The 16,307-nt window shown below is 42.6% G+C and overlaps 1 protein-coding gene across 1 annotated transcript in view; it reads left to right on the top strand.

Moving 5' to 3' along the window:
- Positions 1 to 16,307, top strand: part of RBL1 (RB transcriptional corepressor like 1) — a 2,331,004-nt gene that overhangs the window by 623,529 nt on the left and 1,691,168 nt on the right. Inside the window, exon 7 of the mRNA XM_044089002.1 lies at positions 5,938 to 5,996. Coding sequence (XP_043944937.1) covers positions 5,938 to 5,996 — 59 coding nt within the window. The remainder of the gene's footprint in view (positions 1 to 5,937; positions 5,997 to 16,307) is intronic.

Genomic DNA, 16,307 nt, shown 5'->3' with positions numbered 1-16,307 from the left:
TTTTCTGTACTTCTCTAATCTATACAACCTATGTGGTGTATTTGCTTGTAGATGAAGGCAAAAGATACTTTGGTGCATGTATGCTTTATTGTCATATTTTTAGCCTACCCTTTTGGGGGCACCTGACATCTGGGGCAAGAAAAACTGAAGAAAATGGCATCTGCTGCATCTTTTATACCCCTGTCGCACTGACATCAGAGAAGAGGTGACAGCAACCAAAGCCAGACCTAGACTTTGGAATTCAGGCCGACTGAGGGTAGCCTGCCAGCAGAACAGTGAATACACTCGAACATCTACATTTATGGTAAGTGTACACAACAACATCTTTTTACCTTCATAGATAGAAGTCTGTTATACATGTTAGTTGGTGAAGAGAAATTAGTGGAATGAACTGTGCATATGTCTTTTTGATCCCTCCTTCACTTTCTCATATACCTTCCAGACACCCCTCCAAAGCATGGGGTAAGTCATCTTTTGCAGTCCAAGTTGTCCACAAAGACCTAATTATTGCTCCTGGGTAATTTGTGGTACTCCTAAAACAGGGGACTCTATGTCCATCCTGAATATTAGTGGTCTGTTTCTATCCATCACAGAAGTAAAATTCCTCATGGTTACTATTTAATCCATCTTGCCTGTCCTCTCTGTAAGAGACTGAATATGATCTCTGGACCTTAAGATGCCTCCTTTCAGGTCAAGATCAGGAGGAGGTACCTGATGCTCCTTTACTTCCCAGTGATAACCAGGCAGTGCCAGTTCAGGCATCTGTTGTTTGAATTGTCATCAACCTCCAGAGTCTGTATCGAGTGTACAGTAGTATGGTTATTTTCATATTTGGATAACTGTTTTCTTTTAGCCTGCAAACATCAAATGGCCTGGGTGAGGAATTATGATTTCTAGATGTGCAGCCAGCCAGCCACAACAATAAAACAGACCAAGTTCTTTTTGACATAGACAAAGACCGTCTGCCTTTTAGGGTGTCAGTTTGCATAACCTATTCTCTGAAGTTCCCTGAAACAGCGTCTTCCCCTTTTACGGTTTATAGATATGTGGAGTGCCATTTTCCTTTTGTGATACTGAAAAAAAAATCATTAGAAGAATTACTTCACTTAGCTTTTTTGGGGGTCACTTGGATGCACCCATTCTCTGACGTTTCCTGAAACAGCATTTTCCCATTGCAAGGTGCATAGATCTGTGAACTACCATTTTCCTTCTATGATACAGAAAGAAATCAGCAGGAGAATTACTTTACTTGTCTTCCATACCCATGATACTGATGGTTAGTCTGCGGTGAAAACCATGCAGTAGACTCTCAGAAGACATTGGATTCAGAACCCTTAGAACCTGGATGCATGCATCAAGCCATTTAGTTTTTGCTAATATATATTTTTTTGCTATGTTACCTATGCAGCTCATTGGTCTTATGTACTACACTGAGGATCTTTTGTAACTGATGTCAGAAAGTAAAAAAAACATTGTAAATAAATCCACTATCATTTAAACATAAACATTAAAGAGTCCAATTCTTGAAAGAGTTCTAATAAACAACATGTTCTGTAGTAGGGGACAGGATTTCTGCATTTTCATTTGAAGGACTTCATTCCCTTTAAAAAATATATCATCTCCATGGTCTCACAACCAGTAGAGTAACATAAAGCACTTAAAGGAAAAACCTATTGATGCACTTCATTGCCAGTTCTCTGCGACAAATCTAGAGATCAAACGTAAAGAAAATGTAACAGTGAAACAAAAAAATATAAAACCAAACACAGAATATATTAATGTAAAATGTGCAGTGCTATGGAAAAATCCAATCCTATTCTCAGACTAGGTAGATGCAAACAGCATTTTGCAAGCAGTGCTAATCCATTCAGAGTTGATTAAGCAGATCCTGGTAATCTATTTTTGCCTATTGCGGATTCCATTAAACTGGTCATAAGTACGTGTCCCCAACCTTTTGTACGAAGGTCATTGAGCTGTGAATGGTTCTGCTGCCTTTGTAGTACTGGGCAGGTTTCTGTTGTAAAAATTCAGGTTCATTGTTGATTGACAATATGGCTGTAATGTGGAACTTCAGCAACTAGGGTGGAAAGGGCTCTGACCAGTACTGTAGAAAGACAAAGGAGAGAGAGATTGTTGGAGTGTGGGAACTATGCCATTTCTTAGTTGTTGTTTGTGGTACTGCATATGTTGTGCAAGCTGAATTGCTTGAAGGATGGGTAAAAGCATAACATTTTCTGTATTAGTGGTCTCCGAACCAAAAGATGCATCATGACATCATTCAGTGATGGCAATATCCAGTAATGGGTCTCTGTGCATCCTTGTAAAATGCCAATTACTTCTATTTTTTTTATCTGATTCCAGACTTCTATGGGGAATTTCAAGACAGTTTCACATCCCCCTGGCCTTTTGAGTCAAGGATAACCAGAAGTCCCAAGGAGAAGAGGGTGCTAATGCTTCTGGACCAGACAGTCATAGCCCCTAATCTTACTTGTCAGTTTGTCACCTGCCACTGGCAGAGATGTCATTTTCATACCCATCCATTGGATTGACATCACCAATTCCTGCACAAACTTTGGCTCATGGTTTATTTCTTCGTATTCCAGTAGTGGATCAGTCAGTGGGTGTAGCCATCATTCTCAAGGCAGCACAGAAATATACCACACAAAACGCATACAAGGGTAAATGAAATGTTTTTCTTTTGGATGGCTGAGAAGAATGACCCTCCACAGTAAGGACTTGTCTGTGGTTTTGGACTCTCTTTCTCACCTGATTGAGTAAGGTTTGAGTTTATTTGTTATATGTAATGTGTGGAAAGGCATTTCCCCACAGCTCTGCAAGATATTTTTATGGAGGCATCGTTCTTTTGAGATCATCAATCAAAGAAGCAGGCTCCTCCTTGTGACTTGCATTTTTGTTCTTGAACCAGGCCACTGTACAGATCTTATGATTTTGTCTTGGAATATCCTCTTCCTGTTTGCTGTTACTTCTGTCTGAAGAGATTCAGAGTTATGTGCTTTGTTTATCTTTCAGTTTTGATTTTCAAAACAGTGTAAGAAACTTCTCTGTGTGGAAGATTTTCAGTCCATATATTTCTTGTTAATCACTGTATATTAGTCAGATCAGACAATAGTGGTAGAAGTAGCGAACGTAAACTCGTCAAGTCAAAAAGTAATAATAGAAAATATATAATTCTACAGCATTACTAAGTATTCGAAAGTAATCCAAGCAAGGCAGGCAGTCTGTTTCCAGTCGAAAATCCTTTATTAAGTACACAGACAAGCGATCCAAGTAAAACAAAAATAGAGTAATAATTTCCTCACAAGCTTTCTAAATATATATATACTTTTTATCAGGCATGGGAGTGGTTTATTGTGCTGTAAAACGAAGTGTTATTGGTACACATGTTAAATTCACATCCCTTCCTCCATCAGTGTGACATTCGAGCTGGTCCTGCCCTACCTAGTAGCTGTCATAATAATATATAGCCCTAATGTACTTTAATGGTACATCTTATTTAACCAAATTATTAAGTCTGTGATTTTATACAAGGCAATGTACTACATGGCTGGAAATATATCAACCTTAGTTCATTTTGCGATCAAAAATTATATATAAATATACACATATACATTTTGCATGTAAAAATCAGTTTCTATTTTCATAACCTATTGTTAACAAAGATCGCTTTCGTCCTTCTAGACTTCTTCAGGTCTATGTACAAGAACCCTAAAAACCTATATAATTGTATAATTAGTATTGTTATTACCATCATTTTGAATAAAGTGGAAAAAAGAGAACCAGAAAAAAAAAAAAAAATATATGTATGATGCACAGTGCAATGAATGTGATGCATTCTATGTGGGCAAGACTGTAAATAAACTCAAGCGAAGGATTTCATGTCAGCTGTCAGAAATCCGCTCTGGATGTAAAAATAATGCACTAGCCAAACACCTTTCTCTTCATAAAAGACACACAGGTTTTAAGTTCCAGATCCTGGAACACATAGACATGGGTGATCTTGAAGGAGACATCCCGAATATTCTGGAGAAACAGGAACTCATGTGGCAATTAAAGCTGAACTCTTTTAGAAAGTCTGGACTAAACTACTACTGTTCAATTAAAAGTGCACTGGAACTTAGAAAATTGCCACATTGTTTACATGATTAATTGGTATTTTATTTTTTTTCTACAAATTGGTTTTAAATACCATTTTAAATCATTTGAAATTTAAGTGTATATTTTGTTTCCATCATCATACATCTATTTTTTTTTTTTTCTGGTTCTCTTTTTTCCACTTTATTCAAAATGATGGTAATAACAATACTAACTAATTGTACAATTATATAGGTTTTTAGGGTTCTTGTACACAGACCTGAAGAAGTCTAGAAGGACGAAAGCAATCTTTGTTAACAATAGGTTATGAAAATAGAAACTGATTTTTAAATGCAAAATGTATATGTGTATATTTATATATAATTTCTGATCGCAAAACGAACTAAGGTTGATATATTTCCAGCCATGTAGTACATTGCCTTGTATAAAATCACAGACTTAATAATTTGGTTAAATAAGATGTACCATTAAAGTACATTAGGGCTATATATTATTATGACAGCTACTAGGTAGGGCAGGACCAGCTCGAATGTCACACTGATGGGGGAAGGGATGTGAATTTAACATGTGTACCAATAACACTTTGTTTTACAGCACAATAAACCACTCCCATGCCTGATAAAAAGTATATATATATATATATATATATATATATTTAGAAAGCTTGTGAGGAAATTACTCTATTTTTGTTTTACTTGGATCGCTTGTCTGTGTACTTAATAAAGGATTTTCGACTGGAAACAGACTGCCTGCCTTGCTTGGATTACTTTAGAATACTTAGTAATGCTGTAGAATTATATATTTTCTATTATTACTTTTTGACTTGACGAGTTTACATTCGCTACTTCTACTACTATTGTCTGATCTGATTACTATACAGTGATTAACTAGAAATATATGGACTGAAAATCTTCCACACAGAGAAGTTTCTTACACTGTTTTGTTTTTAGATCCACTACACTTTAGTGGGTTGTTTTGAGACTTCGGGGATACCACGGAGATTACTTGTTTTCAGTTTTGATTTTCCTAACTCACCTTTTTTCCCCTAAGTGGCTACAGGTTCAAACTTTAATCAATACATTAATGGTCCTGCTTTCTTTCCAGAATACTAAACTCTGGAAGAACTTGTCTCTCATGTTGTGTGTGTTCATTGGCAGGTACTACTACTACTAGAACTTCTTTCAGAGCAAATGATTGGTCTTTGTTTTCCTTCACCAAGGATAAGACAGGACAGAAGATTTCTAACCAGTCTTTTGAAGTAGTTGGATAATATTTTTGTTTATCTTTTGTTGATCAGATTAGTCCCACTTTGCTAGTAGCCTCTTTCCATTGGTGTTAGTACTACTAAGGGAAATTTGTCCAGGGCATCAGGTGATTTCTTCTTCTGTTTTCAGTGTATGCTATGGGATCTTTGACATCCACCTGAGCTATCACCAGTTCAGGCAGAATAGGTCTCAATTTAACATCTCATCCAAAGGATGACGTACCAGGAGTGTAGCACTGTATGGTGCAACAGTTACATTAAGTATTCTGCATAATTATGCATCTTCAAGATGTAAGCTCTGGCTTCTGAACATGAAAGTAGTGCATCAACTGAGTTTGTTTCTGTCTGTTTTTGGTCCTACAGAGGCACATATAGAAAGAACTAGGGGAAAGATTCTCCTTTCCATAGTTTAAGGGCTGAGAATAGCTAATGGGCAGAGCTTTCCTAGTCCCTGGGAGGTACTTATCATTAGATTATGATCCTGTAGCGAAAACGTAAGTCTAAGATATGCATCATTATGATAAATACTTCACATAACTTCTGTTTTATTTCTGTTGTAGATTCTGAAAGGAGAAAACAGTTCAAGATTGTTAGATGCTGCGAATTTCATGGAAAACAAGTAAGTATTGTTATTTAGAATTCATTCTTTTATCCTTCATTTGACCTGAAAAAGGGACTTGGTTCCAGCATTGCAAAATGTTTACTTTTCCAAGAACTGATATTTGTGTTGATTTTATCTTTCTAAAGTTGTTAGGGAAAAAGAAATGCTGCTGTAGCTTACAGTAATGGAAGTAGAGAGCTTACGTTTGTGCACATTTCTGTGCTGAAGACAAAGAGAAACACTCAAGACTTTTCAAACATATTGAGTACAGTATGAATATTTGACAAGCAAGAACTGAGAGTAATACATTGTAAGGTGTACCAAGTGTGTTATATCACTAGAAATTGTTAATGTTCATTAAAAGTATCACTCTTGCAGTGTGATTACTACACCACCAGGCAGACATCTGATCAGCTGGCCAAGCTTGCAGAGGTTTTTTACATCCCTTTGGTGGTCTACTTTCCCAATACCGTAGACATGATTAGAAAGAAAGGTGTGAAGGGGGGATGCACCCACACCACCTTCAGTCCTGTTTTGCAACACAGTGTTCTCAAGCCAATCCATTTACTGTTGGTAACTCTAGAACTTTGGGAATTTTCATTATTACTTCATCTTTGTTTTCCATTATATTGTGATTGACAATATTACATCTGTCTTTAAGAGATCTTTCCACTCATGGCAACAACAATGTACCTTATCCCCCTTGCAAGGTATTATAAGTACAGTGGTCTCAACTGGAGGGGGTCTGTGGATCTAAGAATCCAATTGTCAAAAATGTACTATGCTCATGTGTGCTGGTGGCTTCATGTTTCTAATCTGACCAGAGGCTGGCTGGCTGTTTGCTTGCTTGTTTCTACTCTTCCCTCAGTCATGGTCATCATGGGCTTGTTTACCTTGGGGGACATTGTTTGGGGCAGACAGTCCAAGGGACAAGGGTTAAGCAGGAGGCCAACTTATAATCAATGTTCTGGAGATGAGAGTGGTCCTCCTAACATTGCAGGCCTTTCAAGTTTGTTTTCTGCAGGGTGTGATAGCTATACACAACGTGGACAGTTTATAGTACATTGGTATGTCAGTGGACAGGGAGGAACCAGTTCATGCTCCCACTGTCAGGAAGCCGTGAGAGTTTGTGAATGGCAGTGCTGTCACTGAGCTTTCTTACTGCAATGCACACAGGCAATCTCCTTAGTGGGTAAGCTTGGCAAATGTATCCTGATGCTTTATGAGTCGTCCTTCAACCTTGCTGTAGCACGGTTGTTATTCTGCTGCATGGGGAAGCCTAGCTGAGATCTTTTTTTGCATCCCCAATGAACACCAAGTGCAACAACTTCTTTTTTTTTAATCACTTCACATGGGAATACACAAAAGGATATTATAGTCTATCAGTGGCCTGCAGAGCTTTTCTCTCTCTCTTTTCACCCCAACCCTCATGTTGATTCTCCAGAAGGTCAAATTGTGCAGTACATCAGTGATTCTCTTAGCCCCCTTTTGGATTCAGCAAGTGTAGTTCCCTCTGCTTTTGCTCCACATTAAGAAGATTCCTCAGCTTTTGGATCATACTCTGGATCACCCGTCTCACCTCTCTGGCAAACCTCAACTGGACAGCCACTCTTCTCAAATTAACTGCATGATTTGATGATGTCTCCTTCCTTCAGCCTCACAACAGGGTCTCGGATCCGACCCTTGGCTCTGGCACGGCCACTTCCATAGACTTGGATCCAACTCTGAAGCTCCTCCCTCATGCCCACAGTCCCTTGCATCCACTCAACTACCTCAGATCTCTTTTGCCAGTCCAGTGAGTCAGAAGCAGATTCCTTCGCTCAAGGGAATAGACTTTTTTGGTCATACTGTAAGTGCCTTTGGCAGTTTCATTTTCTTCCTCCCCTCTCATTAGTGTGTGTGTGTGTGTGTGTGTGTGTGTGTGTGTGTGACTGCGACCTTTGCTTCACTCTCCGCACTTTTCTGTGGTAAAAAAAAAAAGCCTTTTTTATTTCCTGTTAGTTTACAGTTTAGAGTTTAAAAACTTCACAGTTTAAAAGTTGAAAGTTAGAGTTTAATCTTAGCAGTAGCTTAGCCTATGGTGTTCTGTTCTGTGCTGTTCTTTCTTCCTTCTTGTCAGCTGTTCTTTCTTCCTTCTTGTCAGCTGGTGGGCTTTCTTCATGTCCGACAAGCTGCTTCCCAGGTTTAAGCACTGCACTTCTTGTGGGCAGAAAATCCCCAACCAGGATGCCCACAAGGAGTCTGTGTATTGCCTGGGAGCTGACCACTTAAAAGCTTTGTGTTCCATCTGTGCTGCCTTTAACCCTTGGGCTCTGGCAGACAGCTGGAACCAAACGTATTCTCAGGGGCCTTCTTCGTTCCTTGGCTGATGCTCAGACCCCTACCTTGGCTTCATCTTCTTCTCCTTCGGCTAAGGAGTCGAAGAAGAGGTCTTTCCCTGCCTCCCTGAGAGACTGTCTTTCTGTTAAGCCGAAGAAGTCTATGGGTCCAACTTCTTTGAATCCACAGCAGTCTGGTCCCTGTGTGGATCCTATGTTCTCTTCGGATCCAGGGAGATTATTTCCATTTCCCCAACTCTGATGTCAACTTCTAATTTGGATCCTAGGCCTCTGGGCAGGAGGACCTCACCATAGTCTCTGGTCCTGTCCTCTATATCCAAGCACTCCTGGCCACCCTTGTCAGCTTCTTCCAGGTCCTCTAGAAGCTTGTCTGAGGCGCACATGGACAGGATAGTGAGGAGGTTACTTAAGGCCCAGATCCAGACGGGGGTAGTTCCCACTCTGTCCACTGCCAGATCTGTGAGCTACTTGGGTCATCCTGTCCATCCCCCTTTTCCGATACATCCCCCGGCTTCAGAGCCTAGAGATTCAGGACTACCGTACCTGTCGGACTCTGCACGGAGGAAGATTCCTTTCTCGATGCGGAGTAAGCCCTTGTCTAGCTCTATTCCAGGCTTCTCGGAGCAGAGTGAGTCTTGGAGCCCATGTCATCAGTGTTGGGTCAGGGGGGACTGGGATCAGCTCCATCTGTTTCTGAGCCATTTCTTCCCTTGGGGGCTTTGGCACACAATAGCTTGGGTCTGAAACTTTTGGAGGCCATGGATCCGACGTAAGTCCTGTCCATTTCTCGTTGGTGGCTTCGGCTCCAAGGAATTCAGATAGGGCTTCACCTGGCCCTTCAGCCTTTCAGGTAGTGAAGAGGGTTTTCACCTGGGTTGGAGATTTGACCATACAAGTTTCTTAATCTCCCCCTGTACCTCCTTCGGATCCAAGTCTCTCTGTCTCTCTCTGTCATCCTGCCACAAGTCTTCTTGTCCCAAACAGCCTCCAAGACTTCCCTACTCAGAAGGGATCTTCCTCTTCTGATACCTTCTCAGAATGCCCTGCTGAGGACGTTCCTCAGAAGGGGACACGTAAAAGGAGGCACATGGACTCCCCTCATGGAGCCCTTAACCGAGGATACTGACTTTGATGAGGAAGAAGGATCCCCCCAGTCACCACCTAGAAATTTTGAAGCATAAAGGTGGTTGGTCTGCCCATCCTCCTTCCTCTGAGGAGTCAGTTCTCTTGGAGGCATTCAGGATGGGCCCATCTACATCCTGGGTGACCCCCCCCCCCCCCGGCAGAAGCCCTAGTGGATTTAATATCTCGCCACTCATGGAAGGAACCGCATGCCATCAAGCCCATACCCAAGTGGCCCGATAGGTTTTTAGTGGCCCTACTGACAGGAAGCACTGGAGTGAGGGTCCTGTGGTGGATGCTAACTGGCAGAGGAGATTGCCAGTGTCCCTCCTCCAAACAGGGAGTCCAGAGCATTGGACAGAATCGTGAACCGCATTTGCACCTCGGCAACTTTTGCACTGAGGTCATTGAACTACTTATCTCACTTCATTCAGCTTCAAAGAGATCTGGTCAAAGAACTGATAGTTTCCCTGCCAGAGTCCATGCCTATGGAGGAATTTAAGAAACTTTCTCCAAAGCTGGCCACTCTTTCATCCATCACCAATTCTTAGATGAGGTTAATTTTCCATACCATGGAGGAGGGTACCTCACGAGCAGCTGGTTCAGGACTTTCCATAAGGAGGCATGCCTGGATGAGGCTATGTGACTTGACGGAGCCCTTCAAGGTGTTGTTTGTAAATACCACTTACAATGGCTCCTCCAGTTTTGGGACTTCGGTCAGAGACACCCTTACTGGAGTGAAAAGGATGGGAAGATCTTTTCTTCTGTCAGAATCAAATTTTCCAGCCCCTTCCCAAGAGATCCTTTTCCAGAAACCAGCATGGGGGCAAGAAAATGTGGTTCCACAAGTCCCAAGGGCCTTTCCACGACCTGCATGGAGAACCGTCCTGCAGAGGTAGAGAGGGGAGGGTTTGATGGTGGATGCCACCCCAGAGGCAGAGGGGATCCTCAGAACAAGGGCTTTAGAGAACCCCCTTTCGATAAGGACTACCAGCACTCCTAAGACACTGCCTGACTGTCCACCTCTGGAGGCAGTCGGGGGATGGTTAGCTTTGAACCCCAAAGCCTTGACACAGTTAACTAAAAACCTTTGGGTGCTAAGCGTAATATCCATAGGTTATTATATTCCCTTTTCCCTTACCCCCTCTGAATTCAAGAAAGCTTCCAGATGTGCCACCTGGTCAGTGGGAGTAAGCAGCACAGGAAGTTAAACAACTGCTGCAAAAAAGAGTCACCCGGGAGGTCCCACCCAGTCATAGAGGATTCGGAACCTTTTCCCGTTTCTTTTCAGTGCCGTAAAATACAGGGGACCTAAGACCCATTCTGAATCTCAGCAAATTAAACGAGTATGTAAAGAAAGCGGGGTTCTGAATGGTTACTGTTCATTCTGCCATTATTGCACAAGGACAACTGGATGTGCTCGATAGATCTCAAGGATGCACACTATCACATCAAAATAGACAGACACTCCAGGAGATTTCTACACTTCCAGCTGGGATCCAATCATTACCAATTCAGAGCTCCGCCATTTGGACTCGCCACAGCCCCCCGCGTGTACCAAATGCATAGCAGTAGTACCTGCTCACCTGAGGCTCAAGGGATTCCAGATGTTTCCATATTTAGACGATTGGCTCATTACCGCCCCCACAAAGCGTCGACTGATTCAGGCCAGGGACTATTTACTCCAGTTAGCCCATTCCCTGGGCATCACCATAAACATGAACAAGTCCAATCTGACGGGTCTATATCATATGAGTGAATCACACAAATTGTGAACGCTCATAATATCAAACATACCAGACTTCAAACTGCCTATTGTGGGGGGCGCGCCCCCTACACCCCCTGCTAAATATATATTCCAACTCCGAGATCGCACTACAGTGAGGAAAGGGCAAATATCCCATTTTTCACTGTACTGCGATCACAGAAAAAGCACTTCAAGGTCCGGTACGTTTGATATTATGAGCGTTCGCAATTTGTGCGATTTGCTCATATGATATAGACCCCAATCTGACTTCGGTTCTGACCTTAGAGTTCATAGGTACACAGCTCAATACTAGATACCAGATATCTTCTCTTCCCCTACACTGTGTAGCCATTCTGAGAAATCAAGTCCAGCAGTTATTAGTCAGTCAAGGCCCCTCCGCTCATCTGATCTTGCAGGTCTTGGGGTCCAAGTCTGCACCCATCCTATTAGTGCCCCTGGCCAGGTTTTTCATATGCGGGTTCTACAGTGCACTCTAGCCAGTCAGTGGTCCTTTCTGTCTCAACCCTTGTCTCTTCGCTTCAAATTGATGCCCATCTGCAAACGCCACGTCTGTTGGTGGTTTCATTCTGACAATATTTTCCTTGGCAGACCCTTTGTCAGCGATCCCCCCATAGCCTCAGTGACCATGATCGCTTCCCTGTTGGGGTGGTGGAGGGCATTACAATGAGAAGATTGTCCAAGGCACGTGATCTACACCAGAGACCAGTTTGCATATCAGCGTCCTAGAGATGAGAGCTTTCTTTATGACATTGCAAGTTTTTTAGGATGTTCTCCTTCTAGGAACTGTTACAGTACACTCTGACAACATGTCCATTGTTTGGTACATCAGCAAGCAAGGAGGAACTTGTTCTTAGCCCTTGTGCAGGGAGGCCTTGAGAGTGTGGGAGTGGGTGATCTCTTCAGACCATTTTCTGATTGCAAGGCACATCCTGGGGAAAACCAACAATCTAGCAGACAGACTCAGCAGGTTACTTCTGACTCTGCACAAGTGGTCCCTCAGCCAGTCAGTAGCGAACATGATCTTCAGCAGTTGGGGTCAATCTTGCTGCGACCTCTTTGCCTCTTCCCTCAACAACAAATGCAACAAGTTTTTCTCTTTGTTCCCTCCTCTGGGGGAGACCCCGAGGGATGCTCTAGTCCACAATTGGCCCCTGGGTCTCCTGTATGCTTACCCTCCTCTTCTGCATGCTTACCCTCCTCTTCTGCTCATTCCCAAGTTTCTTCAGAAGGCAAGCAGGCTGAAGAGTTCAGTTATCCTCATTACCCCCTTCTGGCTTTGCCAAGTGTGGTTCCCCTTCTTATGGTCTCTCCCGGAAGTATCCTCCCTGGATACTGGAACCCACTTGGGACCTCCTCTCTCAACCGTCAGGGATCCAACACCCTAATCTTCGAACCTTGAAATTGACTGCTAGGTTTCTCCAATTCCAGCCTTGATTAGACAATCCAGGCTTCAGTCCCGCGTCCAGAAAATTATTCTAGCCTTGCGAAAGGCTTCCACTAAGAGGGTTACAATAGCAAGTGGAAGAGGTTTGCTGTTTGGGCTACTAACCAGAAGATTGATCCATTCTTAGCACCTGTCTCAGACATATTGCTGTTCCTTTCTACCCTTTCCACCAGGGTGCTAGCTTTTCCACTATTAAGTTACAGTTAGCTGCTATTTCTAATTTCCACACTGCTAGTCAAGCTTGTTCTTTGTTCACATTCAGACTATGTAAATTCTTCATGAAGGGTGTCTTGTTATTGAGGCCCCCTGTTGGGTATCTTTCTCCTCCTTGGGACCTTACTCTGGTGCTGCAGGCATTGACTCATGGCCCTTTTGAGCCTGCGGCAACATACAACAAGAAGTTTCTATCCTGGAAAACAGCTGTCTTGGTGGCGGTCACTTCTGCTAAGAGGATTTCTGAGCTTCAAGCTCTGTTTTCTAAGCCTCCCTGCATACTGTTCCATAAGGATAGAGTGTCTTTACGTACTAATCCTTCTTTCATGCCTAAAGTAGCACCTGAAAGTAGTAATAATCAGTCCATTCAACTTCCAGTCTTCTTTCCCAATTTTTCCAACAAAGGAAAGTATGTTCTTCACCTTTTAGATGTTCATAGACAGCTCTGCTTTTATTTACACAGGACCAAGCAACAGAGAAAGTCTGACCAACTTTTTATAGCCTTTTTTTCGAACAGACTTGGACAAGCAGTTTCGAAAGTTACCTTGGCAAAATGGCTCTCTGATTGCATCTCCTTCATTTATTCCTCCTGGGGGTTGCAGTTACCTAAACCTCCTAGGGCACGTTCTACTGGAGCCATGGCTGCTTAATCAGCTTCCTATGCCAGGACCTCTATTTATGATATTTGTGTGGCAGCTGCATGGTCCAGTAATCACACTTTTGTGTTGTATTACTAGTTGGATGTTATTTTCAGGAGCAGGGCTTCCTTTGACTCGAAGGTGCTCTGGCATGTCCTTCCATGAAGGCCCCCCAAGGTTCTCATATCTGGAGACTCTGAACCTGTCGTGAAGGTAAGTGAAGGAGACCATATCAGATTAAAAAGTTATGTCTTACCATAACTTGGCATTTATGTTGTCTTCCTTCACTCATCCTCACTTTCGTACCCAACCATCCCCCTACCTTTCTTGTTGAGGAACCTGGATGAGCTCAGGACTGTTAGCTCTGTGTCTGAGCATCTTCTGCCGATCTTTTGTGTCTGAGTGTGACATGACTGGATTTGGCAAACTCGATCTGAGGTAGTTGGGTGAATGCAAGGGATTGTAGGGTTGAGGGAGAAGCTTGAGAGTTGGATCCAAGTCTGTGGAAGTGACCGAGCCGGATCCGAGGGTCGGATCGGAGATCCTGCCATGAGGATGAAGGAAGGAAGACAACACAGATTCCAAGTAATGGTAAGACATAACTTTTTAGTTTCTTCAGTTTCATTGACAACCAGAGACCCATCATTTTCTTCTAGTGTGGTACAGATACTTACAGTGTCTCAGAAACCATGCACTAGAAAGTTTTACAAAGGTAAAAGAAAAAGTAAAGTTTTCACTTTGGGCCACATGACAGAGACTGTATCCTTTTACCACCAGATTCCTTCAGTTCTGTTCTTTTTGTCCAACCTACTTGATGGAGTTTTGAGTTTCTCTTTTATAATGGTCCACTTAGTGTCCATATTCAACTTTCATCAAGTGTTCAACTCTTCATCCCTATGTCTGCAAGGCCTTCTCATGAGGCATTTTCCTCCTTTGATCTCCCATCAAGTAACCTCATTCCTCTTTGGGATCTTAATTTCATTGAAGAAATTTACTAGTTCCTGTTTCGAACCAAGCTTATTCAGCTGACCTCAAATTCCTGCCTGAGAAAACAATTTTCTTTATTGCCTTCAGTTCAGCTAGAAGAGTCAAAGCTATGCACTCTGTTGTCTTGATCACCTTATTTGGAATTCTGTAAGTGTAAGGACTGTGTGTACAAATCCATCCTTTATGCCAAGTGTATATTCTGAGACAAACATTAACCAATCTATCAGTCGCTTTTATAGGCAATGTCTAGTAGTGGCCTATGTCAGACATACCGTGCACTCTAGGTAGTAGAAGACTTTGATATAGTGGCCGATGTCAGGTCGTCGCAGTGGCAGACAGCTACCTTATGTCAGGAATACTGCAACAGAGAAGAAAAGGACGTCTATCGTTGTGGTAAGTTGTTACACATCCATCCTAAACCTATCATAAGGGCCAAATCCCCCAGGGCGCCATCTTTAAATCCCTGGATCCTCTCGTGGCTGCTGTGCATTCCTGGCTTTGCTATCCTATACTTCCACTGCTGGTGTCGCTTCCTGGGTCGGTTTTCTAGTTCTAAGTTCTTACACAACTAATCTATATTTGATTGATCACTTTTGTAGTATCTACACCCTCCCTTCCTCCTGCATATTTTTGTAAGCCTTGTATTCTAGGGTTTTGTACTTTATTGTATTTTCCTAGCATTCTCCTTGTCTGGTCTTTAGCCTCCCTGCCTCTCTCTCTTTTGGCATGAAAGCTCTGAACAGCTTGGCACCCAAATTTGACATTTTAGTGAGATCAGTTTGAACTGAATAACAAATGTTCATCGTGTTTCACTGTTGCAGTCATTACATTTGGGTAATCTGCTGGCAGGTTGCCCTCAGTCGGCCTGATTAACAAAGTCTTGGGTCTTGCGTCGTTTCCGGTCCCTTCTTCCATGATGTCAGGTCGTCAGGGGGTATAAAACATGCAGCCGACGCCATTACACCAGTCTTTCTTGCTGCGCAGTGCCCGAAGCAGAAGCAGTTCGCAAATGCCGGCCGGCCAACTCCTGAAATTTTCGTCTTCGAGTTTCAGAACCGAAGTTTTCAACTAAAAGCTAAGTACCCCATTGGGGAAACTTTTTCTTGCTCCTTGCCGATGTCAGTAAAAGTTAATAATTGTATTACTTGTGGGAAGCAAATACCTCATAAGGATTTTCATTTGTACTGTATTCCTTGCCTAGGCCCTGACCACGACGTACCTTGCTGTTGGTTTTGTACTTTATTTAATCAGCGCACTATCCGTCGTCGGTACATTTTTGCTTCAAAATATTTCGGTTCTCAATTTAATTATCCAAAAATGACGTCGGTTAGCCGTCTGACTACCGGAATACCGAAAAACGCAAAGAAAAAGATAAAGACAAGCCGTTGAGGTCCAAAACTGCTGAAGACGCTTCTCCTAAGCCAGTCGCCAGTTCGCTGGTACTCAGTGAGGCACTTTCGCAGCCCCTGATACCCGCTACTTCTGATCCTGAGGTCTCTACTGAGACTCATTCGGAGTCCGGTATGCCACGAGATGCTTCACATATGGAACCCATGGATGTCTCTACCTTGTATGGGTCCTGAGCCGCTGAGCAGGCACCGGCTTCTGAGGGTGTATTCAGGCCTACAGACTTGCATATTAAACTGACTCCAACCTCAGTGCTAAGGCCTAAATCTCGATCTATGTCTAAAAACCGACACCCAGGCCACATGTTCAGGCCCCTATGCCTAAAAAACAAATGATCAAAATGGCTGAAGATTTAATTACTCTAATCAGGGGTAGTCAACCCCCCCTTCCTCCAGGAGGCCTAGAATTGAA

Source organism: Protopterus annectens, chromosome 12.part0, assembly GCF_019279795.1.
Source record: "Protopterus annectens isolate FY-2018-M chromosome 12.part0, PAN1.0, whole genome shotgun sequence".
Lineage (NCBI taxonomy): Eukaryota > Metazoa > Chordata > Ceratodontiformes > Protopteridae > Protopterus > Protopterus annectens.
This window is presented reverse-complemented; position numbering and strand designations above follow the sequence as displayed.